We start from the raw sequence: 26,082 nt of genomic DNA, 5'->3' as shown, positions 1-26,082 counted from the left end.
GCAGTATGCAAAAGTATCATCTTTACAGGCTGGTGTTTGATTGCAAATACAGTTCAGTGTGACACAACACAAAGTTAACTTCTAACTGACAGTATAGAGCACCTTGATTTACCATAGGGAGTCATTTTTCTGTGTCAACAGAGGGACATTTGATAAATCTACTGACAAAGTGTTATTTAACACTGAGTACACCAAGACTGAAATGTAGCTCTCAATCTTCAGGAATAATACTGAGCAGAGGAACACATACTGCAAAGGCTTGAGACATCATGCTGCAAAAGAAATTTGAAGATTAAGATGTTCTATGCAGTACAGGAGTCGGCAGTGGAGTCAGTCTGTAGAAAGTCCCTTCGAACCGGTTTTTCTCACAGTTGAAAAGGAGAACTCTTCTACGTTCTGTAAGAAGGTGATGCTGAGACATAATCCTCGTGACCCATACATCTCCTATTGTTTGACAGATTAGGCTTTCTAACTTCCAATGCCTCGACTTTTGCTGCCACTTAAGATGCACCTAAATGAACCACACACACACATTAAATATAAGATTTTTCAGAGTTCCGAAACACCTGTTGAATCTAGCCCTACAGAAACATATAAACTGCATGAATACATTTCATTAAACAGAAGAATGTTTTTGTCGTACGCTGCAACATATGAAAAGCATCCAGATACGGTTGAGCTTTCTTGAGCATAGCTTGCGGTATTTCAATCATCTACTGTAATGGCGTTTTTGTGATTATGAGAGGCCCTGGGATTTCTCTCTGATAAGGTAATTATTAGCTCCTCTTTTTCCTCTCTGCATCTTTAGAGGTAGTTTTCAAGGCAATCTGAATAATGGGCCAAAAATATGCCCCGCTCTTGGCATTGATGACATAAGAATGGGTTAGCACTCTGTGAAATAATGTAGGAAGGAAATTCCTTAGCTTTTTAAAAGACTGCAAACGCAGGAGAGAAAGGATTTTAAATTGCCACCACGGAATGATTGAAGGTCTGAAATGTTTTTGTCATTAAAAATGGAGAATGGAGATTAAAAAAGAAGGCTAATTCTCGTTTGAATCTCATCAGTTTATTCTGCAGCCGATTGATTAATTCAGTTTGTTGTTTACTAGATTAGTTTTGATGTTAGTGGTTACTTCCATCCAGTACATGTCCTTTTACTTTTGCCCAGTGGTGATGTTGTTGGTAAAGATTGTTCCAAAAGACCTTACTTAACCACTCCCTTTCATCTTCTCCAGGACAACAGTCGTCGGGTGGAGAACCTGCTGAGGCTGTGGATCATCGAGGCCAAGGACCTGCCGGCCAAAAAGAAATACTTCTGCGAGCTTTGCCTCGATGACTCACTGTACGCCCGCACCACCTGTAAACTCAAGACTGACAATGTCTTTTGGGGAGAGCACTTTGAGTTCAACAACCTGCCTGCTGTCAAGAGCATCACAGCCCACCTCTACAAAGACACAGACAAAAAGAAAAAGAAAGATAAAAACAATTACATTGGACTTGTCAATATCCCCGTCGCAGCAGTTACCGGACGACAGTTTGTGGAGAAGTGGTATCCAGTCAGCCTGCCCAACCCCCCTAAGGGCAAGACATCTGGGCCTATGATTAGGATCAAGGCACGCTATCAGAGTATGAACATCCTTCCCATGGAGATGTACAAGGAGTTTGCTGAGTACACCACCAACAACTACATGCTGCTTTGCTCAGTGCTTGAGCCCGGGATTAGCGTCAAGAACAAGGAGGAGATGGCGTGTGCACTGGTCCACATTCTACAGAGCACTGGCAAGGCCAAGGTTAGTACCAATGATGTGATTTATTTCCATTTTCGCCACGTTTGTACTCTCCGTGGAGACAAAATGGATAGCAAAAGCAGAATGTCAGACCATTATCTTGCCATGAGGTACAGACAAGACATTATGAAGCACACAAAGGTTAACTATTCCTCCGCTGCCTGCTCATCCTTTGAACTATTGACCCCCCCTCCCACAGCTGTAATGCAGAGCAGACAAAGACCAGACGGAGAGGTGATTTCCTCTTGGTGCACCAGCCTGTATTACATTTTTAACTCAAGCTAATCCCTAACATGTATCCCCTGCAGTGCTTCACGGCATACCGATGCAGGACAGAAGCACAATATATCCACCGCTGTCTGCAGCACTGCAAGCGCAGGGAGATTAGTCTACCACAGTAGGAGCTAAGTCTCGCATGACAACAGGACTCAGATAATCTCCCATCCAACCCAAATTGCTTTTTTTTCACTTTACCTTTCAGTGCAGTGAAACAAACGTTGGCATTTGAGTGTTCATAAAATCTGAGTGAGACATGGAAGGGGAAAGCCATCTTATTGGCTGCTGATAAAAAGAGGATGTAAAGAAGCCAAGAGTTGAATTGATGAGTCGATTAATCAATATTAATCAGCAATTTTTCAAGCATAAATGACAAGAAGTCAAAAAGGTTCCAGCCACTCAAATGTTAAGATTTTCTGCTTTTCTTTGTTTTATATAATTGTTACTTGAATATGTTTTGTCTGTTGACTGGAAGAGACAAGGCATTTAAAAGATGTCGAATTGTGTCCTGGGAAGATATACTGGGCTTTTTTTTTTTCTGCTGTTTTATAGAAGAAACAATTAACTGATGCGTGATAATACTGATGGATTTAAGTCAGTTCCAAAGCCTTTCCAATAAACAAAAGATCATTTTTATTAGGAAATAGGCATCTTGTTGTCCTCGTAATGTCTGAAATAACTGTCTGCTTTTAGTGGAAGATTGCTTCAGGCTGCTTTCTTCACTGCAGAACCACGTCTTCAATGCCTCGTCAGTTGCCCGCGACAGCTTGTGCCTCAGTTTAGTTTTCTTGACAGTATCTCATCAGCAGAGCTTTGAAACTTTCTCAGACTTTATCACAGCTCAGCGGAGTGATGAATGATCAGTGCTTAAGAAGTGATGTCTATCCACACTGTACCGCCAGTCTGCCGGTTTAGGCTCGGGACTGATAGCTTTTGATTGATGGGGGAGAAGGCCTCTACTGGTCCCTGGAGAGACGGCCACATCCTTAATTGCCTTCAATTAATCCCCACCTTCCCAGCAAAGCACTCAAACTTTTACTTCTCTCTCACCTTCCAGTCTTCCTTCCTGGCTGGTTTTCTGCTAGCTGTGGATGAGCTGTGTGTAAAACGGCACCAGAGATGATTTACCAAGGTTGCTCATCATGACAGAGACCTTCATACACATAAACATACTATACCCTCACTAAATCTGTGTTCAAGAAAAACAAACACTAGAATTTCCTTTTAATTTTATCTATGTGGCGCTGTAAATACAGAAAAAAGCTGCTGTTGCCTTGTGAAGAACAGCTTTTGGACTGAAGCAGGAAGAATTAATAATGGCTGCTTTCAAAATGTCAAGTGTCAGTGTTGTTAGCTACTGCAGCTTCCTTTCTGAAAAGACTTTCATCATTCAATACATTGTGAAGTGGTCTGACATACTTAGGCAGTACACATACACTTGAGTACATGTTTTTCCTTCAGCCTTGATGGATAAAGCAGTCATGTCATGCCAAACGCAGCACACAGCGATACCAAGAAACCACTTATTCTAAACTATTCCCAAGGCCTAATTAGGATATACGCTGCTGCTGCACAGATGCTTTATATACACACATCTTAATACAATGATGAAGTTCTTTTTTTCATGCACTGCCAACTTGGGTGCGGTCTCTGCTAACATTGGTGGGTTATATTTAGGAATCGAGCACATTTACTTGAGCAAAGATAAACTCTGGAAAATCCCATAAGCTCAATATCATTGTTCCCCCATTGTTCTTTTTGGAGATGCAGCAGTGACTTTGTAGTTTTGAAGTTCTGATGATGCACATAGTGTTTAATCAGCTGTGTATGGGGTTGGAAACAGTTTCTAATTGCAGCTGGCTATTGTTGTTGTTGTTGTTGTTAGATGCAGATTGCAGGTTGTAATGTGCATTAGTATGCAACGCCTTCTAGACTCCTGTTTCTTCTCGTGTCATTTTATCGCCCATCACGTAATAATTACACCCCAAATATTCTGCTCCGTTGCACACTCGCTCTTTCTCTCTTGTTCTCTCCTTACTTTGCGTCTTTGTCTTGCTTCATCTCTCTTTCGTGCTTCATTGCGTCTTGAGGCCAAAGCTCCCTGGAGAGATGTCATTATGGATGCTGTATTGATGTCTGGATGCATTGGTGAGCACGGCGGGCATGCTAACTTTATACACACACACCTACATATAAATCACAGGACATTAGCAGGTTATGCAGTTATTCAATTTTATGCATGAGCAAGAAGGCCTGCAGTTGTATTCGGATATATCTGGCTTTAGGAATAGGTCAGATATGCACACTGTCTGTGGGTTGAAGTAAAAACAACAATGACTAGAACTGCAAGCAGTTATGACGGGGTCCAAGCCTCCCCAATGCGAGTCGCCCCCCCCAACGACCCACGGAGTCCGCAAGTGTGTTACCTAAAGCGCAATGGCAGCTAGGTAAACGTCAGAAAATATCGCAATGCGTCAAACATTAGGAAATATCACAATGCGTGAGCTGCTATTAAAGCTTTACTGCGTAACTTTTTGATATTAATGAACGTCCGTTACATTCAAGCCGTTGCCAAATGAGTTACTACAAAGCTAATTAATCAGCTCCACACAACTCCCTCTGTATTTCTCAGTATGACTGTGTTCAGAAGATTGTGTCGTCCGGTGAATTTCCCGCGCAGAAACTCGAGTGAAGATAATTACCTCTTTTGAAGAGTCCATCATGTTCTTTACTCTTCCGTGTCCTCGTTGGCTACTAGCAACTGTGTCAAGGGGGTGTGGAGGTGGTGTGCAGTCCCTGAAGGCTTGTATCATGTGGACGTGCCGATAGTTTTGTTGTCATTACTTAGAATTCCTCATGGGGGCTGCAGAAATTACGCACTATTATAGCTTTAAGTATAAACCCTAATCCTATTTTACATTCATTTTATACATGCGTTGTAATGGCACCAATGTATTTTTAGGGGGCCGCAATAGACCACACCCACTTTAACCAATCAATCAGTCCTACAAATGGCACCGCCCCACCATGCACGGTTGAGGCTGTAGCGACACTTTTATCTCCTGAAAAATAAAAAGAAGAATAATTATTACAAAAACAATAGGGTTCCCAGCACCGATGGTACTGAGATCTGCGTTGCCTTGCCTAAGCAGGATCCCAGCCCCCTCGGGCTTGGACCCCTAATAAGAATAATCCTTAGGATTACAATGCGGTTCCCAGATCCGCATTGTCTTGCATGCTCGGGTTCCCAGCCCCCTCGGGCTTGGACCCCTAAATAGTCTACTTTCTATGTCTTAAGATTTATTTATTTGATTAGGACAGTGCACATTAATCAACATTTCTGTAAATGGGCCAGTGTTAGCCAGTCGGCTAATTTTCAACTGTAATCCTAGTTACCTAGCATGCATGTCTTTATGGTGGGAGGAAACCGGAGCACCCAGAGGAAACCCACGGAGAACAAGTAAACTCCACACAGACAGGCCTTGCCCGGACCGGGGATCGAACTCTGCCCAGACCAGTGATCAAACTCTGCAGTGCCAACTTGCTGTGAGGCAGTAGTGCTAACCACTGAGCCAAACAACATTTCTGCTGACTTCCTGCACTGTAAGGTCACAACAGCAGTCCGTCTCCTCCCCGGCGGGACATGCTGTTATGTCCGCACACCCAAACTGCAACTAGAAGCTCCACAGTAACAGTAACAAAACCCTCTACTGTGTTGCAATTGCCTGGAGAAGTTCACCTTCCTTTCATCCGAAAATATCCACTCCTGGCATGAATCCTCTGCGTTATTGATCTAGTCTCCTCAACGTCTTGGCCCTTTGGGAAGATGATCTTCTAATTTAGTTGGCACTCCTCTCAGCCGCGCCGACTGTTGGAAGTGACGATAAAGAGGATTAATCCTTGTGATAACTGGCCAGAGGAGGGTTGTGTTCTGGTTATTATGCCACTGCGTTTTTATGTTACTGCTCCTCAAGGTAAACTAACAGCCCTGCTTAAGAGGGCGAAATATGTGAGTCTCTCCTCTTTACATCCTTTGTGGTAAATTGTCGTCAGCTCGCAGCACAGCTCCATTTACATTCAGCACAAGCATCTTATTAATGCATTCAGTGGGCAGTAATGCTCATCGCCACAGCTGTGGCGCACAGGCACAGTTTGTGGAACATACATAATATCATGTGACAAATGATTTACATGACATGATGGGCTCTGATACATTTGTATTCTGCTTGTTTTTTATATTTTACGTAGCTTTGAATTGATCCGTTGTTTCCTGAGAGGGCCAGTGAGCTTTCATAACATCCTAGCCACTTGTCAATACCCTCCACATTAATAGGGAAGTTTTTTTTATTTTGACAATAACCTGTTAATGTTTTATGTAGTTGCTTCTCTAACATATGCTGCCTTTCTCTTTTGTTTTCTTCCATATATGGAATTGCTTTGTCTGTGACACTAGACTCTTTAATAGCCAAAATCTTATCATTTACCACAAAGGAGGTGAACCCTCTTATGATGAACTAAGATGGATGTTGGAGGAGCAGACAAACAGTTTTTGAAGTGTGTTTGGCTGAGAGAAATAGGGCACAATTAGAACAGTAGATGTTAAGTAGTTATGAAGACGTATATATCTACTGTAAAGGCTCTAATCAGATCAGGAAGTAAATACAAAGCACATCAATGCACTTGCTCTCCTTATAGTCTCGCCTGTAGAATTTGCTCAACAAGGGCAATGCATCATATCTTCAGACTGGTTAGTAATCCCAGCAGGATTTTTATTGACCATCCCCTGACAGCATGGAGTGATGGAGGAGAGGTGAAACAGAGAAAGGGGAAGGCACCGACAAGGAGGAGAGAAGAGAAGGTAAAGATGGAGAACATGCATTTCAGTAACCCAGTTTATGGCTGTCGAGCCAAACAGCGGCAGACTGCAAAGAGAAACAATCAGCTCAACTCATCGATCTTGACATCTCTGTTGGCACTAAGATTACATAGACTCTGTCTCTCTCCCTCCCTGTCTTTCTTCTCACTATCAGTCTCTTGAGATTGATTTGCTTTCATATAGTTTTAAATGCCTAAGATACATGTGCACAGCGAGCAAAGGATACAAATAAAGTGCTGAAAGAGAAAAAAAAATCGATGAAATAAGATTCATAGAATAATAAATCAATACACTCTTCATGAGTAAAATACAATCTGTGAATAAGAGCTAGTGATCATTACTTACTCAATACAAAACAACGAGTTCCCTCATTGTTTCATATCCTTGGCAACAGGCTGAGCCTCACCCCAAGTTAAGTTCATCTTGGCTAGCTTTTCCATCGCAGTTTTGTACCTTGTCACTTTTGATTGTCCACGTTTCCTGTTGCCTGGAGGAGTCCATCTCAGCAAAACCTTTGCGATGAAATCTGCCTCTAATCGTGCCACATGCCATGTGCCACACTTTGGTTTATGACCAACTACCTGCTAAACTAATGACTCCTCATCAGCCTCACCAGAACTCTGTGCTGATTAGCTTTTTAGCATGCTAACATCTGCTAAAAAGCTAAACTTAGACGGTGAACCTGGTGAATATTACACCTGCTAAACATGAGCATGGTCATCGTGAACATGTTAGCATACTGATGTTAGCATTTAGCTCAAAGCATCGCCATGTCTAAAGTACAGCATCACAGGAGTCTTGTAATCTTTGAAACATAAATATCAATTTAGGTGAATTCATTTCACTTTTATCTTCCTGTATTCTGCCTTGTTTCACAATGTTGACGCTTGTGTAGAAAACCCTAAAAAAAAATGTAACTGCAATAGAAACAAAAAAGGAAATTCAAGTTAGATTTTAAAATGCAATATGAGACTAAATGAGTGTGCATCACAATGCTTCACTGCACTTAACTCTTTGAAATATAGGTAGACAGACGGTCATACAGAAATACACACAGACACACGTGTTGGCAATATGCACAGTAAGTCATCAAACATGATGTTTGTAAGCTGATGACACTTGTTGTAAGACCCCCTCCAGTCAAAACTATCATCATAATGATCATGTTCACTAGCAGCTAAATCAGGACAGCTGCAGCCTTTCCTGTTTTCGTGTTGAATGACAAGCCTCTTTGCCTACGTGAGGACCCGCTTTCCATTTCCGTTTCCATTCGGCCTCCAGTCCTCTCAGTCAACCCAATGTGACCCTCACAGGAAGAGCTGCAGGCTATAACTCTGTAATACTAGCCACCAGTCTCCAGGGAGGGAGACCAGGGTAGGCAGAAAGAGATGGAAAGATGAGGAGAGCCAAGGATGGAGAGGCTGGAGTGGTTCCTGTTTTCTCCCCCTGAGTCTTAGCTCAGCCCTTGCCCCAGGCTGAAAAAAACAAGGCTCATCGATCAGTCAAATTGTTAATGTTACTGGGTTTCTATTTTCCCCCTTACATTCAATTCTTGTTTCCTACCTATCTGTTACAATACTCCAATTGTTAAGCCCAGACTTTGTCATTTTAAATTATCTAAAAATTTGTATTTGCTGCCTTGTGGTATATGTACACACCTTAATAACAACACTCAAACAAAGCATCAACAGGTAATTTCCATGTCGTTTGTTTTCTAATGAATCCCATTTGTTCCGCAATCCATGACTTCTCCAATAATGAGTTTTTTAATCCATTCACAACATAAAAACAATCTATGAACAAAGTATAAGTATTATGCCAAAAAGAAAATCTTTATTCATGCTCCGTTGGACATCGCTGGAATATAATATACAAAAAAAAAGCATTTTCTTTCATTAGGATACTAGTTCAACAGCAGGACACCCTGAAAGTAAAGTAAGCGCTGGTATAAATACATTTTAAATATGTATTTTTTTTACAGCAGGTAAGATCATCATCATTTAGCCGTTTATTTTCAGGGTAACATAAAGTGCACTGATTCCCATGCACATTATACATGGTAGAACACAACTGTTTGAATTCGATTCAATTTTATTGTCATTGAAGCAATGTGTAGGCACATATGTAACAAAATGTAGGTCATTGCTTTCCAACAAAGAGTGCACATGCACAGTTGATAATAAAAAACACTATGTGATTTAGTGGTGATATTGGAACTCACTTGAGACATTCGCATACTCAGGAACAGAGTTTTAAGGAGGCTGATTTAAGAAAAAAATGCTCTTTGCTTTTTCCTGCTCCAGTATTATCCTTTTAAGGGATTTTATTGCTCTCAGTATTCAAGTATTTACTGTGTGCTTTATATTACCATAGAAACACACAAAAAACATCTGAGTGTGTACAAAGCATAAACTTGACCTTTCATCTACTTCTTTCCCTAAACCCAATGCCCTCGCTTTGCGAGGTGCAGTAATTGTAAATCATGCCATTTAAAACATCACTTGTCTTCTGCTCTGTGTTCAGGTATGTCTGACAGAGTGTGAGTCCTGACCACGAACTTGAAGATTGTGTTGTCTCTTCAGTAGAAGTCTATATTTCAGCTTCAAAACTTTCAGCTGCAGTGGAATATTGCCAAATAGAGATGTAAGCAGTGCACACACAGGGCTGTGCCTAGTGGTGATTAGCTTGTTGTGTGTACTGCAGGGCAGTGGACAATGCTTTATGAGTTTTTACTAGCAAGTAACCCCATCTACAGGGAGCTTCTCATTTTTTCCAACAGGACTCTGTTCCCTACTATTTATTAGATCTGATCAGCCGTGCTGCACCATCTACCCTCCACTCCGACCCTGTCTTCATATCAACCTCCTTCTCTGAGCACTGTGTTGGGTTTTGTTTGAGGCATGGTTTGGCTTATGAGATGTGGCAGCGATACAGAGAGCGTTCCACTTCTCCTTATTAGCACTCCTTATTAGGGGGGGAGGGGGGGCTGCAGGATTGAGGGCGTCAGAGAAAAGGCTGAGGGATGACAGGATGGAAAAGAAAGGAGCTCCAGTCTCTTTTTTGGACATAATTGCTCAGACTTTTATAATACTGGTGGTTCTCTATGATTTAACCTATTACAATAAATCATATATACTGTATACTTAGCATTACTGCCGAACATTTTCCCAAGCATACTAAAGAGTTTAACATTGATTTCCTACCTACCAGGTAGTCATTGGTTTTCAAAGATTTCACTATGGTACCACTTGAAGAGACTTTAAAGTAATTTGAAAGAGGGAATCCATTATATTAAACAAAGTTTTGGCTTTAGTTTTGACAGTTGTCAAAAGCATGCTAGCATTCTAACACTCTCATGCTCACATACTAGCATTGTCATTGTGAGCATGTTAACATGCTAACACGTTGTCACAATGGTCCCGCTAGCAACTGTATTACCATGCTGTAATATCATAACTTTGGGAGAACAAAATCAAGTAAATGGTCAGGTTGCCGCAGGTCTATTTTAGTAACATACTGAAATGAGAAGCAGTGAACTATTTGTCACCTGGAAGCTAGGAAATAAATCTTAAGAACATATGGAATGTGGTGAAAAATGGTCAATATAATGTATGCAGTTTGTACTTCTGGCAGAGATGAGATAGTGTGCAAATCCATCATTATAGTCCCTCTAATTTCCATGTACATCCCTGTATTTGTGTTGTAATTAAGTTCCAAGCTTACAGAAAAGATTGAAATTCGCTGTGCGCACGGACACACATGAACTGTATCCTCCACCTATAAGTTGGTAGGCTCAACAAATCATATTAGCATGTCATTGTAAGAGATTGTCAGCGGTGGTTGGATCTAATTTTTTGTTTAAGGCTGCTAGCAAGAATTATTCCGTCTATCTTTTGATGTCTCTCAGTTTCTGTCTCTCTCCTCCTCTATTTAAACTGACCGTCCTCTCTAATCAGGCCTGGATTTGCCTCGCCTCAGTGGCCACATGAGTGCAGAGCAGAGAGGAGGGAGGAGAACAGGGAGAAGGAGAGCCACAGAGGGGTAGAGGTTAGAGGAAAGATCATAATTGGGATGACATTTTCTTCCGATAAAATGTTACCTAAATTGTAATGCTGTCGGCATAAATTACTGGACTAGAAATGATAATTAGGTACAGGAGTGTAGGGATGATTTACAGTGCATTCAAGTTCTTGTTTTTTCTGTGACACTGATTAACAGAAAAAGACCCTTTAATGTAAATGTGAAACTGATCTCTTAGAAGGAATTAAAAATAACATACTTGATTTTACCCACTTCAGGTCAGTATTGAGTAGATGCACCATTGAGAAGCAATTGCATCCTTGAGCCACTCCAGGAAAAACATTGTTTTTAAGCCAGTGTAGCTTTAGCTTTATGCTTGTGGTCATTGTCTTTTTGGAAAATAAATCTTCTCCCAAGTCGCAGGTTTCTTGCAGACTACATTAGTTTTTTTCCCCAGGATTTCCCTGTATACTCCTGAATTAATTTCAACCTCTACCCTCAGAAGTCTTCTGGGGTTTGCTGCAGAGAAGTAGCCCCACGGCATGGTGCTGCCACCACCACTGGGCATCACGGTGGGGACGCTGCGTTTCTGATGACATGCAGTGTAACATAGTGTTTAGTCTAATGGCCAAAACGCTCATTTTTGGTCTCATCGGACCATAGAAACTTCTTCCAACTGATTTCAGAGCTTGCCACGTGGCTTTTGGCAAACTGTAGCTGAGCTGTCACGTGAGGTTTTTTTTGTAGAGTGGCTTTCTCTCTTTCTCTTTTCTTCTCCCCCCATAAAGCTGTGACTGGTGAAGCATCCGGCCAACTGTTGTATGTGCAGTCCCTCCAATCTCAGACTCTCAGAAGCTTGGAACTTCTTCAGAGTTGTCATAGATCTCTGGGTAGCCTCCCTTACTAGTCTCCTTCTTGCACAGTAACACTGATACTCCTTCCATTTCTTAATGATTGATTTAACTGTACTCCAAGGGATGTTTAGTGACTTCTTGGACATGTTCTTGTATCCATCCCCTGACTTTCATTTACCTTTTTCACTGAGTTGCTCAGAGTGCCCCTCAATCGTTAAGTGTTATGGGTTTTGTCCCGATACTGACACACCAAAACTTGGACCTGAATTTATACTATGAATACTTAATGCAGACATGTTTGTAATCACTTAGATTGCTTTGTAGACATTAAAGATTTTGTTTTTCCTGTTGATCCATGTCAAAAAAATCCCCTTTAAATGCCCTTTGATTCAATGTTGTGTTACAATAAAACATAACGTACTTCTTTTTATAGGCGCTATGTTATAGCAGACTCGGTACAAACTCACACACAAATAGACATATACACCTCTTATGCTACAATCTGGGTTTAATTCAAATGTTTATTGATATTGAGTTTAGATTTTCTTCCACATAGGTTTGTGTGTGTATATTTGTGTCAGGGGGTGGTGCATGTGTGGAATGTGCAAATGCGTTAACTAAAAAGGCCCCTTTCGCTGCACATCAGTGGATGATTGGCTCCCTGTGGTGTATTTTTGATTAGCGGGATAACAGGCTTCTGCTGCAGCTATAGATACCGTCTGAGAGGCTCTATCGCTTTCTTTCCGCCTCCTTCCCTGTTCTTTAAAGACCTCCTCTCTGTATCTTCTTCTTCCCCTTCTCTAGCCCTCTCTGTACATCTGTCACTTGTTTCTTTTCTCCATCGCTTCCACGCTGGTTCCCCTAGTTTAACAAGCTGCCAGGGGACTTACATGAGACTACACCCAGAAATCGGTTGAAGGGATCCAAACAAGGGATGATTCATCTCCAGATGGCTCCATTTCCATGTCTCCCTTTCAGACTTCCATGTCTCCCTTTCAGACCATTATGTCTGTCTCCACCTGTTATTTTTCTTCACCTGATGAATGCCATATAGCCTAGCCCTTGTGGAGATCACTCTTAAACAAGACGTTATACAAATAAATAAGAGCATTCAATCAAAAATAATTCACACTGACAATTAAAAAGAAAGATAAAACACATTTTACATTTAACATCTGTTTTACAGTGATCATACCTTTGATAGAAACTTGGCTATAAGGTGCATCCACATCTTGTCAGTTGCCTTTATGATTTGCTCCTCTCCATTTGTATTGGTGGGAAACAGAGACAATGCGGGTGTCAAAATCACCCTTTGAGCATTTGAATTAACCGTGAAGAAAACGCTTGCTGCTATTATATGAAAATTTGAGTCCTGTCACTATTTTTTCTCTGTTCAGTGGTAAACATGTTTTTGTTTTTTTTTCCGCATACTGAGTTTCAGCTCTGGGATATGTCAAATTCAAAAGATAATATGAATAGAGCCATTTTAATTCCCTCTGTTTATTATAATTTCAGAAGTACACTTTGTTCACATTCACTGGTCACAAAAACATGATTTGAAAACCTGTCACAACATGGCTTTGTAGTTAATTGAGAGAGAATGTATTCCATTTTGCACACTGTGTCATAGTATAGAAGGTGAGTTTGTGAGCCACACTGCTAAGAAGGATACAAGGATAGTCGCGGAAATAGTGGCAAGAATGTTGTAGTTAATGTTGCTATTAAAGCTGCTATAACCAGTATTTTTATATTAATGGATATAATGACTACATGTATGTGAAAGGAGTCTCTTCTAGTAACAGACCCACAGAGAATTATCACAAGACTCTGCAGTTCCCCCAAATGGCCCCAAAAAAATAACCTAAAAATGATTTGTAAGGAATCTCCTGTATGTTTTTTGTTGGGTGGGGCTAAGTTGTGCTCATGAGCATTCTTTAGATCCACGCTGTTATTTGGCTATGGCAGTTGCATAATGATGTACAATTGCAATCCTTCTATACCAGCCCACGTTGAGACTTGTATGACCTAAAGAACCAGGCTCAGTCTTTACAAACTGGCACATCAGAACCAGCAAACTAAAGTAAAGGGCTCATTTAAGGGCTCATTAAAACTAATGCCGGCAGTGTCTGAAATGGGAAAACGTGTTAGTAATGTAGGATATCACAAGATAAACAGTGGAAGTGGATGAAGTTGAGTCAGATGAAACCTTGAATCTGGTTTTTACATTATAACCCACTCATTTATTTTTTACTTGTTTTATCTGCCAGCACCAACTCTCTCCTGGGGATACATTTTTTTTATTTTTATAGTCATTCAAATGAATTCCTATTTTACATATTTCCATCACTTTTATTTTCAAAATTGAAAAACTCTCACCTCCAATGTGAGATTCACGATAAATGGACAGACATCCTTAACCAATTCCTTAAGTGCGGATAATTACATATGTATGACTTGCAGTTATTAACCCTGTGCTTGTCTTGTTTTTTTTTCTTTCCTGCAGGACTTCCTCACAGACTTGATGATGTCAGAGGTGGATCGCTGCGGGGAGAACGAGCACCTCATCTTTAGAGAGAACACGCTAGCGACAAAGGCCATAGAGGAGTACCTCAAACTGGTGGGACAGAAGTACCTGCAGGACGCCCTCGGTGAGTGAAGCAGTGATGTGGGAGGGAGCGAAGGCAGAGGCTGTTTATCTGTGGAAAAAGCTGAAATAGTTAGAAAAGCTGCCTTGTGTCCGTACTTGAAGTTTCTCCCTTCATGTATTTCTGTTTGTATCCATTTGTTCATTTCTTCTGCTGCATGTTCCTGTTCATCTTTCTTTGCTCTCTTTTGTCTTCACATTCACCTCTTAAATGTATTTAATTCTCTCAAAAATGTTAAGGTAGTTAGTTGCACTGCAGCATCCGTAGACTAAATGTAGTGGCTGCAGTACAATTTGGCAAAACACCAGTGACATCAGAGAGATTAAATGCATTAGTCCTCTCCTCCCAAGAATCATTTTGACAGCGGGACAACTGAATCAACTCTTCCGTCATCTCAATTTTTGTTTCGGACGCTCATCGTGGACAACAGAATTCTAAACCACTTACAGGAACAGCTTTATAGAAAATGATTATGCTGTGACTGTTTGACACCCCCCACCCCCGCTTCTACAATGTTAGTCCAAGGTTAGATCAAGTGTGTTTGTCCGTCTCTGTATGCACTGTGTGCTTTTCTCCCTCCCTGATTCAGAAATGTACACAGCAGCAGTTTAATCTACAAACGGCACACATCCTTCCTGGCACTCGCCGCATCTTTCTCTGTGTGCTGCTCATTTTTATGAATACTCAATGTGTCATTTATGTCATTCTGTGCGTGTGTGTGTGTGTGTGTGTGTGTGTGTGTGTGTGTGTGTGTGTGTCTCTTTGGAACTAGAGGTACTGTCTTTTTTCTTGCATGTCTCTCTCAGGGTTGATTCAGAGAAATATGGAGGGCTGGTAAATTATGCATCACTGTATTGGTGGATTTGTTTTTATTTTATGTGTGGCTAAACTGTTGAAAACACTGAAACTGCGACTGGGGCAACACAAGGGCAGCCGTGGGCTACATTTACGGGCTGTTGACGCATTGAGATCGTAGCCGTTGGTCTGTCTTTCATCCCAATGCAGGGAACAAAAAAGGACATTGTTGTCTTTGCCACTATTTTTGTGAGTGTAACCTTGTTTGGCATATGAAGCGTGTTGTCACAGGTCTAAATAGAGAGTGATCTGTTTTGAAAAGTAATTTTTTTAGTTCATGGTTCGGCCTACTAGAATCTCAAGGACGATATCAAACTCTATTCCCTGTAGCTTTGACATCATTTTCTTTTTTTTTGCTGCTTTTAAATGTCTTATCCCTGTACTGTGTTGTTGAGTGCCGAGAAAGGCGCCTTTAAATAAAATGTATTATTATTATTATTATTATTATTATTATTATAATCTTCCTCTGTCTTAGCTCAGTTCAGCAGGGCTTCAGATCACCAACGCAAACAAAAAAAGTACAACCTTTTCCCTGCTGTATTTGTCTTAGAGATACATTAGGAAATGGATGTACACAAATATTTTCTACAATTTCTGACTTATTGTTCTGTTTGTCTTTTTCAGGTGAGTTTATCAAGGCTTTGTATGAGTCAGATGAGAACTGTGAGGTGGATCCATCCAAGTGTTCCTCAGGTGACCTGCAGGAACACCAGAGTAACCTGAAGATGTGCTGTGAGCTGGCCTTCTGCAAAATCATCAACTCATACTGGTAAATACTGGAACACGGCTTTCATCTGTACTATTCCCGACTAGGAGCGTGTACTGGCACAAAATGTACTACTTATATCCAGACTTCACCTCAATTAATATTTATTCTGCTTTATTACATGTAATACAATACAAATGAGAAGAAATAGTTCATAGCATCAAAATCTCTTGTTTCATGTATTGTCTCCTGGAAACAGACCTTAATCACAGTTAAATCAATGCCATTGAATAAAAACCATCACATCATACGAGATGATACATATTAAAAACACAATTCACAATTAAAATGTCAAAGTATTACATAAGAAATAAAGTGCAGACCAGTGGCGGGCCATGTATTTTACACCTGGGCTCTTCAGTACTATCCTACAGCAATTAAACCACCTTTGAATAATGTCACCATGACACTAGGGCATTATCGTGTGGAATAAAGGGATTTAACACAAGGCTCAGCACCTAGAGAGTTTCAATACACTATAGCAGAGACATCAATGCACGGAGACTGAAACCTTCACTTTTACACAGTATGACAGGATGCTGCATCACATAAAGCTAGTCCAAATTCATGTAATTACCAAAGAAACAAAACAAACTCACAACAATCAGCCACGTTGTCTCATATGACAACCCCAAATCAATCAAAAATGCTGTTAAACAAAAATAACACAATCAGGAATTGACTTCCCCACAAATTCCAGCCGAGCTGCTGGGCTAAATGCACACATGCCACCACCCACACACAAAGGCACAGCGGCCTCTGAATCTGGTCATCGTGTACACCAACATCTAAAGCAGGGGTCTTCAACGTTTTTTAGGGCAAGGACCCCCAACTTGAAAGAGCGACGAGCAGGGACTCCCTCTTACATATATTGTGTAAAATTGAGATGCATAATAAACTGGGCCTACAATAAAGCCTAAACACATACCTTTTTTTATGGTGCCCTACAACATTTCAAACACTTTAAAAAACGTATTAAATAATAATTTGGCGGCCCCCCTGCAGTGACTCTGAGGACACCCTAGGGGTCGCGGACACCCTGTTGTCTTAAGAGCCAACTTCAGAGTAAAACTTTACTAAAAAACAAGAATCATTTATCAAGCATCTTACTCCTACTTAGAGCGAAGTGTAGGAATGACCTTTCAGAGCAGCTCTCCAGGGATCAAATGATTAATCACACGTACACTCCAATCAGAGACAAGGATTTCATTTCAAAAAGATCTCAAACTTTTGTTTGTGTAACCGCTTAAATGACTGCAGTATATATAGTTTATTTATAAGAAGGGATACAATTATGCTGAAATGGAAACAAAATAAACCAAACCGGAGTTGCTAAGACATTCTGAGTAATGAGACTTTAGAACCACAAGATGTATGGAAAGTGATTGCAATCAAATCAGTAGCAGCTTCCTTCTTGCTGTTTGCACCCCTGACAAATGCAACAAAAGAAGAAGGAAAAAGTCAAATCAGATGCAAATAATATGCTCAAACTACGCTGATCGCTTCAGCAAATGTGTTGTTATTCATCATGACCAGTTTGTTTTTTACAAACACTCCCAAAACGTGTCTCAGAAGGTATGTGCTCACCTCTTTTTCTGTACTGCAGTCCTTTAGAATATATTCCTAACCAACATAAGAGACTTCTGGAGCTCTCTTAAAATTAACAGCATTTTTTTAGTCATACAAAATTAAATAAATTATTTGTACTCTTACGTTTGGGAGTAGGAATGAAAGTTAAGAATCTGGGAAATGGGAATGTATACAAGGAGAACAGGGAATATGCCAAAAACAGACTTCTATGAGCCACCTTCCTATACTTGAAGCTAAAGAATCCTTTAAACATTTTTGTGTCTCCTCCCTCTATTTCACACACTGAGGTTTTATGACGTAAAGAGGCATTTTGGTCCTCTCTTAAAAAAAACAACTTCTGTCCTGTCTCTTTTTCTCCACAGTGTCTTTCCACGAGAACTGAAAGAGGTCTTTGCGTCATGGCGACAGGAATGCAGCAACCGGGGTCGACCGGACATCAGTGAGCGTTTGATCAGTGCGTCCTTGTTCCTGCGGTTTCTCTGCCCAGCCATCATGTCCCCCTCACTTTTCAATTTGATGCAGGAGTATCCAGATGACCGCACAGCACGTACACTCACGCTCATCGCTAAAGTCACCCAAAACCTGGCAAACTTCACCAAGTGAGTGGGTTGTTGTTGTTTTTGTGTGGTGTGTTTAGATAATAGTGCTTTTCGGTGGAGAATTGTGGAATTTTCAAACAAAAATAACATTTCTGCATTACTCTTTGTCCCCGTTTCCCTTTCCTGTCCCTGTTTGCCATCAGATTTGGTAACAAGGAAGAGTACATGTCATTCATGAACCAGTTCCTGGAGCACGAGTGGACCAATATGCAGCGCTTCCTGCTCGAAATCTCAAACCCAGAGACAATCTCCAACACGGCAGGCTTTGAGGGGTACATCGACCTCGGCAGGGAACTCTCCACCCTACACTCCCTCCTCTCTGAGGTTGTGTCCCAGATGGACCAGGTACTGAAGATGGCATACTATTTAATATAATAATATAATTTCAGTGCACAGCAAAGCCACCTCCGTGCTTTACAGGATACAATAATCCACATTCTGTAGAAAACAATTCAAATTATTCTGAAAATTATAATGCAGGTGTTTCTATCCAAAAAAAAAAAAAACTATATATATATATATATATATATATATATATATATATTCTGTAGATTTCATAAAGGATAGGATTCAACTTTTACGCAAGGTCCAAAGGTCTTTAATAAATGATCACAAGCTCGAAGATTTGATTCATGCTAAGACTACATTAGGATGTTTATCGTACATCAATCAATAATTCATTATTGCATTACATAAACGGTGCCCCAGCGGAGAACACTGTAAAGCCTCAGAGGTTGGGTGAGGCATATTAATGGATTTACAAAGACGTTTACATTAGCTCTGGTAGCAGATGGGAAGCTGGTAATAATTAGATAAAGGGCAGATTCCTTTTTTTTGCTCTCTGAAACAGTGTCTTTCAATAATTCAGGGAATCACAGTGAGTCTGGTTGAGTCCATCAGACTGGCCGGCCTAATTCATTTTGCAGTATGTTGTCTGAATAAGAAAGTTGATTGCATGGAATAGGGAAAATAACTAGGTCTAAGAAAATATGTAAATATCAAATTCAGCGTAACAGCACGGAAATTAAATCCAAGTAATGCCCTAACTGAAGTGGTCCTGAAGAGTAAGATTTCATTTGGCTTCAAACTTAATGGTGTCTCTTTCTTCCCAGAGTGCAGCCTCCAAGCTTGGTCCTCTGCCCAGGATCCTGCGGGAGGTGAACACAGCTCTGTCTAACCCGTCCTGTGTCCAGATGACACCCGGACAGTCCTCAGAGCATATGGGCTCGCCTCCTGCTGAGGCAGGATGCAGCATCTCCACCGGCCTGCAGAAGATGGTCATAGACAATGACCTTTCAGGGTAAGAAATATTTAAGATCTCATCTAGAACACACACACACACGTATTAATGTATGCAGATGACTGTATGGTATGTTATTTTTGAATCATGAATAAAAGATTGCAACATAATTAGATGCCGTGTGCAAAATATGGCGGGACCTCCTAATTAACATCTAGGATCACAAATATACTTCAGATTGAAATGTTCTGGGGGTCTCAAAGATTGAGCCTATTATTTTCTATTTATCTATATTGGAAAGTGTAATTGCATGTGGAAGTGTTTGTGTGAGCAGCACAGAAAAGGCAACTGACAGTGAACAGGCAGCTATTGTATATTGGTGCTGCAACTGCTGGCGTGTTGTGCAAACCCTAAATATAGGATAATTAATACATGTGGTTCTGCTCCTCTTCTGCGTATTTAAAAAGCTTTATTTAAGTCTTTGAAATGCAATATATATATAAATGACTCCATGTAAAAAATATCAGTACTTATTAATGTTTGAAAAAAAAAAGTCCTTAAACAGTCCTTATATTACTAAACCAACACAAAAAATGGGAGGCTTCTTGCAACCTTTGGAACAGCTCACCAGTTTGTAGAAGGTCAGTTACCAGTAAATCCCAGTGGCTATTGAAAACACGGAGGGCGCTTTGCCTCCGCCGTAGATTGTGTTCTCAAACTACCGGTTCTGCTGAGTGTTAATGTTTGTCAGCCGAGGCCATGACACAGTGAGAGTGTCACCCCTGCTTGTTTACATCAGCCAGATGAAACCTCGTTTACTCTCCTGCGGATGAATACACACTCTGACAGCCCCTTATCTCGCTTATCTCCTGTCCTCTTACTCCCTGGCAGAACAATGGCAAGGTGACACTTAGAAAGATTAACATGAAGGCACAGGGACCCACAGGAGGAGAGATGTATGAGTAAAAGCCAGACATAAACGGCAGTAAACACAACACCAGAACACAGGCAGGCAGATGAGATCATACTGTACATAACAGGAAGCGAGTCCGACAGCTGGTATCGTTATGGTAATCAGGGGCCCAGGATCAATAGAGCTAATTCAATGTTGCCCCTATATGACCTGCTGTCGGAGCCTATATCACAGTATATGTTTGCTCATATATTGATGTACGTGTGTTTCTGTGCGTGGTGTAGCCTCATCAGCAAGCTGTGAGACTGAAACGGCATTCGAATAAGCTCACGATTCTCGCCTAATTGCTTCTCATCCCCCAACTAGTGACATACACAAAAAAGTAGGAGAAAGAAAAGGAGACAGTGCCAAGATTGAGAGAGGGAAGAAATTGAGCAGAATGAAGAGGAGAAAGAAGTTAGGAGGGGAGGGTAATGGAACAGAGGGAGAAGGACACAGAAAGAGGGAGGAGATGAGCGTGATGTGAATAATAGAGATTATTGGAAGATAAATCACGTCTGTCAAGGTAATCGTCTTCTGGCAATAAAGCCTCCATCTGCCGGCTGAAGGAAAGGAAGAAAGGGAAGGTGGGGGGACGAGGGACAAAGCAAATGAGTGCAGAGGCCACACATTTTCAAAAACTGGCCTTATGACTTTATTCTACTTCTACTGTTACAATAGCTAAGCATGTTTAGCTTAATGCTAATCTACTGTTTAGGTTTGCTGTTTGTCTGTAATGACCAGTATCTTATGGTGGCTGATGTTAGCAAATTTTGCTTTTTGGGGCACATTACTGATTCAGTTTGCTGACTTTATGACTCTTTTCCTCTTGTTTTACTGTTACTGTTACAATACCTTCGTACTTACTTTAGTTTAACAGTAGTTTAGCATTTAGCAGTGTCTACTGTTAATCAACAGTTGCTGTGCGTCGTCTTGCTTTAAGTTTCTCTTAGGTTCCATATAAGGTTGTTTCTAGCATTTGAAATCTAAGAATTATTTTATTGATGATTTTATTAATTGTATTTTTCCATTAAATTGTAATTACTGATCTTATTACATATTTTGTGTCATATGTTGCTACTCATTGTTGCCTAGTTTGACTAGGACACAGAGTTTTAATCTCAATGAAGCTCTCTTCACAAAGATCTGATTATGCATTTACATTTAAATACAGGGAAAATTACAGAATTATATTTACCTTTTTTTGTGGGTCCACAGCTCAGGGTTATCACTTGTGACGGATCTTAATTGGCCGAGGTTTTAAAATGCACACCAGATTGAGTCTATTTTTTTTGGTCTGTCTCTTTCAGATTAGTTGACTTCACCAGGTTACCCTCCCCTACCCCAGAAAATAAGGACCTATTCTTTGTGACAAGGAGCTCAGGGATCCAGCCTTCCCCAGCACGCAGTTCAAGCTACTCTGAGACCAATGAACCTGACCTGGGCATGGCTAATGGCAGCAAGAGTCTGTCCATGGTGGACCTCCAGGACCCCCGCAGTCTGGAAGGTGGCCCAGGTCCCAGCTCCTCAGATGCCCTGGGTGAAGGCCTAACCTCCAGCGGAGGCTGGTCAGCCAGAGTCCCACAGGGCAACATCCCTGGAGGTCCCACTCTGAGGAGGCTAGGCCAGAACCCCACCACCCTGGCCACAGAAAGCACCCCAGGCCGACCCGCCCAGCTACTAGCCCCCCTCTCCTTCCAGAACCCAGTCTACCAGATGGCGGCCTGCCTGCCTGTGTCCCCTCGCGGAATGACCGACTCAGGCTCAGAGTGCCACAGTTCTGTCAGTTCCCATAGCAACAACGAGGATGGACCAGCAGGAGGGAAGCATGCCTTCCTGAACCACGGTGGAGGTGGAGGAGGAGGAGGTGGAGGTGGTGGGAGCAGCGGGGATGAGTACACCAGGCGTTCGGGGGAGTTCAACCGCCGACAGCTGTCCCTCACAGAAACACAGCACCAGCCCACCGTCCCCAGACAGAACAGTGCCGGTCCGCAGCGGAGGATAGACCAACCTCCGCCTCAGAGCATTACTCGGGGCCGCACACCCCCGAATCTGCTCAACAGTGGACCCTACCCCCGGCCCTCCTCTGGCAACATGATGACATCTTCACCCGACTGGCCTGGCAGCGGCGCACGGCTACGACAGCAGTCCTCTTCCTCCAAAGGTGACAGTCCTGAGACCAAGCAGAGGGCTCAGCACAAACAGGTATGGGACTCGCACTGTAGCGTACACATACAGTACAGTAATTGAGGATGATATTCATTAGGCTGTTATTCAAGACAGCCAACTAGCTGTCTCAGTCTATGTAATCACCTGAAATTACAGTCATGCAAAAAAGTTCCTATAATAAAACGCCCATTTGTCTCATAGCATGTTGAAAAAGGCTGTGTGGGGGTGCAGACACTCACATTGTGCCTTTATGAACTATAGTCATTGTGCATGTAATAACAGTAATTTGCATACAGGCAGCTCATCACTATGCCACTGTTTTACTGGTCAACTTTAATGGGCTGAGAATGAGGGTGGTGGAAGCACAATTATCATCTTATTAACTAGCGATATATGTGCTCACACATGCTCACAAGGCAACAGAAAACCGACCTCATGGATACAAACAGATATAGGATATTGCTGGATTGGTGCATTGATAGAGTATGTGTGTCAGTGTGTGCCGTCACAGTGGGAGGTTTCCATTTCTTAAATGCCTTTGCTGGTAAGTCTATGTTCAATATTGGCAGGTCAGAACTATAGGCCATAATTTAAAACACTGGTCAATGGTTGCCCTAGGTAACTGGTTGAAGGGTAGGGCATTTGCATATTAACCATAATGATCTGCTCTCTTCTCTATGGAGTATTCTACAGGATTGACTGATGGCACCAAATTTGCATGTTAGGGGAATTCAGCACACATGTTAATTATCAGTGGTTGAAGCAGCAAACTTAAGTCCAGAACCTTAAAGCCACTATGTGTACATTTTTTGTGTTTTTTTTCATTGTAGTATCTTTTAAATGTCGGTCCCTCCGTTGCTCTGGTCCAGAATGAAATATCTCAACAACTATTGGATGTATTACCATGAAATTATACACATGAATGGTCCCCAGAGAATGAATCCTAACAACTTTTGTGATCCAGTGACCTTTTTTTCTAGCGCTACCAGCAGGTCAAATTCTTCACTGGTCCAGTGAAATATCTCGGCATTTACTACTTGGATTGGTTAAAATTTTGTACAAACATTTATGGCTCCCAGATGATGAATCCTACTGACTTTGGTGATACCCTGACCTTTCCTCTTCTGCCACCATGAGGTTGACATTTGTGGTTTTGAGTGAAATGTCTTGACAGCTAATGGATGGATTGCCATGTAATCTGGTACAGACATTTCTGTTCCCTTCAGGATGGACTTTTGGTGGTCTAGCTCCATCATCAGGACAAAATTGTGATTTGTCCAATACTTGGGTTCATGACCACATACATGCAAACTAATCACATTCCCATCAGCCTCAAGTATACTTTGTGTTTACTGCTAATTAGCTAATGTTAGCATGCTACATGCTAAACTACCACAGTGAAAATGGTAAACATTGGTAAACACGCACCTGTTTTTTTTACACTACTGGGGGATGCCAAAGTCTGAAATATTTAAATGCTGCATAGTGGCTTTAAGTTGCTTCAAATTGTAGTCCAATTGCATGTGCAAAAAAGATAAAATAATTATTTTTTTTATATATATAAAAAAAAAAAACACACACACAGCTGGATCTGTATGCAATTATATCTTAATTCAATCTGTTTGAATTAAAATTAACTTTTTCTAACAGGTTTTCAATGAATTGACAGCAGTCACTAACAAGGGTACTAGTTAAGTTATGATACATTTTATCTGTAGGCTGACACAAAAAAAATATTTGATTGTGTCCGTTTGTAGTTATTCAGAATCCGATATTTCAGCCTTTTCAAAAGCCCTTAATGCTAATGAAAGTGCTGGACTATAAAAAAACATCCTACGTTTCCTCTCATGTACTGAAACAGCCCACGGCCACCTTCTCTACTCATCTGTACATCAGATGACTGGCAGATAGAAACAAACACACCTTAACTGATAGTATCTGCCTCCAGGCTCATTTCATTTCTCTCATTTAGTCTTACTGTATTTACCTTCCTTGCTACTAGTATGACACTGTAGGTGGACACACTCACACATGTTTAAGTCAGTGCGTTGAGGTGTGTGCTCCAGTGTATGCGTGAGCTTGAAGACAGAGGTGTGTATCCATTCCACCTGCTGCTTTCAGTCCAGTTGATTTGGTGCATTTCAAGCTTATTTCTGTTGTTTCTGTGCTGTTATTGCAACCTGCCCCCCTTCCCCTCCCTGTCACTTGCACTCGGCTCATGTGTGCGTGTGTGTGTGTGTGTGTGTGTGTGTGTGTGTGTGTGTGTGTGTGTGTGTGTTTGTGTGCGTGTGTGTTGTGTTGTGTTCACTAGGCCCCCTCCCCAGTGAACCCTAGTGCGCTGGACCGCACAGCAGCCTGGCTATTGAATATGAATGTGCAGTATTTAGACCATGAGGGGATGGAGCCCGAGTCACTGAGAAACAGAGAGGATCTGACTCAGGTGGAGAAGGTAACTTGCCTCCTCATCCAACCTTTGACCTTTACCAACCCCCCTCTCTTTCACAATCCACCTCAACCTTTCAGCCCTAATACTCCCACTTAACTATCCTTCCTTTCTTTACCCCTCATTAGTTCCCGCATACCCCCTCCTCCTTAAAACACCCTTTCTCCACTTAATTGTCTGCTGGATTTATTCCAACTACCTTTCCTCTAAACCTGAGGTCTCGTAGACATACCCAAATTATCACTTAAAGTCATAATATGCGCATTTATTACATAAAATTGAGGTAAATAGGACATATTGTGCGTCTGCCTGGCTCTGCATGTGACCCCATAATACCTCAATCTCCTATTTTCTCGAAATTGGCTTTTCAATAATGTTCAGGCTGTTTTTCGAGGATGCTTTATTGCCTTTTTCAAAGCTAACAGAGTGAGCTCGGTTTTGGCTATCAACAGCAGGAAAGTCATAGCAATAATGGCAGAAGATAGTTATTAAAGTCTGTGAGACTAAATAACTGTGAGGCTAAATACAGCAGGCAAGAAAATCAGAATGGTTGTCAGCAGGAGCCAGTATTGAATATCAGGACAAGGGTTATTTTCATTATCGATTAATCTGCTGATTATTTTCTCGATAATCCTATGTCTATGTCGGAAAATAGTTTAATAAAATACCTGTTATTCTCTCCAACAGCCCAAGGAGATGTATTCAGATCACTAGTTTTATTTGACCAACAGTCCAAAACCCAAATAATTCCAGTTTACTATCATATATGACATGAAAAGCATCAAATTCTCACATTTGAGTAGCTGGAATGTTTGGTGTTTTTACCTGAAAAAATAACTAAAACACTTAATAATAATTACAGCTGTCAATCAATTCATCTTCTAATCATTGGATTTGAACAACTTAGCTAACATTACACTTCCTGTATTGTATCTGTTATATAAATGAAGAATAACTTCTAAACATACACTGTGCAGTGATACTTGCAGTGATCAATGTTAAATATTGTT

The 26,082-nt window shown here is 41.2% G+C and overlaps 1 protein-coding gene across 12 annotated transcripts in view; it reads left to right on the top strand.

Moving 5' to 3' along the window:
• Positions 1-26,082, top strand: part of LOC116062793 (disabled homolog 2-interacting protein) — a 169,970-nt gene that overhangs the window by 133,105 nt on the left and 10,783 nt on the right. For 11 of the 12 annotated variants that reach the window (XM_031317475.2, XM_031317474.2, XM_031317473.2 and 8 more), the window contains 8 exons: positions 1,236-1,790; positions 14,317-14,461; positions 15,938-16,082; positions 18,032-18,268; positions 18,412-18,613; positions 19,381-19,568; positions 21,771-22,665; positions 24,941-25,078. In XM_031317475.2, coding sequence (XP_031173335.1) covers positions 1,236-1,790; positions 14,317-14,461; positions 15,938-16,082; positions 18,032-18,268; positions 18,412-18,613; positions 19,381-19,568; positions 21,771-22,665; positions 24,941-25,078 — 2,505 coding nt within the window. The remainder of the gene's footprint in view (positions 1-1,235; positions 1,791-14,316; positions 14,462-15,937; positions 16,083-18,031; positions 18,269-18,411; positions 18,614-19,380; positions 19,569-21,770; positions 22,666-24,940; positions 25,079-26,082) is intronic. The other variant, XM_031317477.2, reaches the window with a different exon arrangement.

This window comes from Sander lucioperca, chromosome 14 (genome assembly GCF_008315115.2).
Source record: "Sander lucioperca isolate FBNREF2018 chromosome 14, SLUC_FBN_1.2, whole genome shotgun sequence".
NCBI lineage: Eukaryota > Metazoa > Chordata > Actinopteri > Perciformes > Percidae > Sander > Sander lucioperca.
Note: the sequence above shows the minus strand (reverse complement) of the source record. Positions and strands in the feature narration are given on the sequence as shown.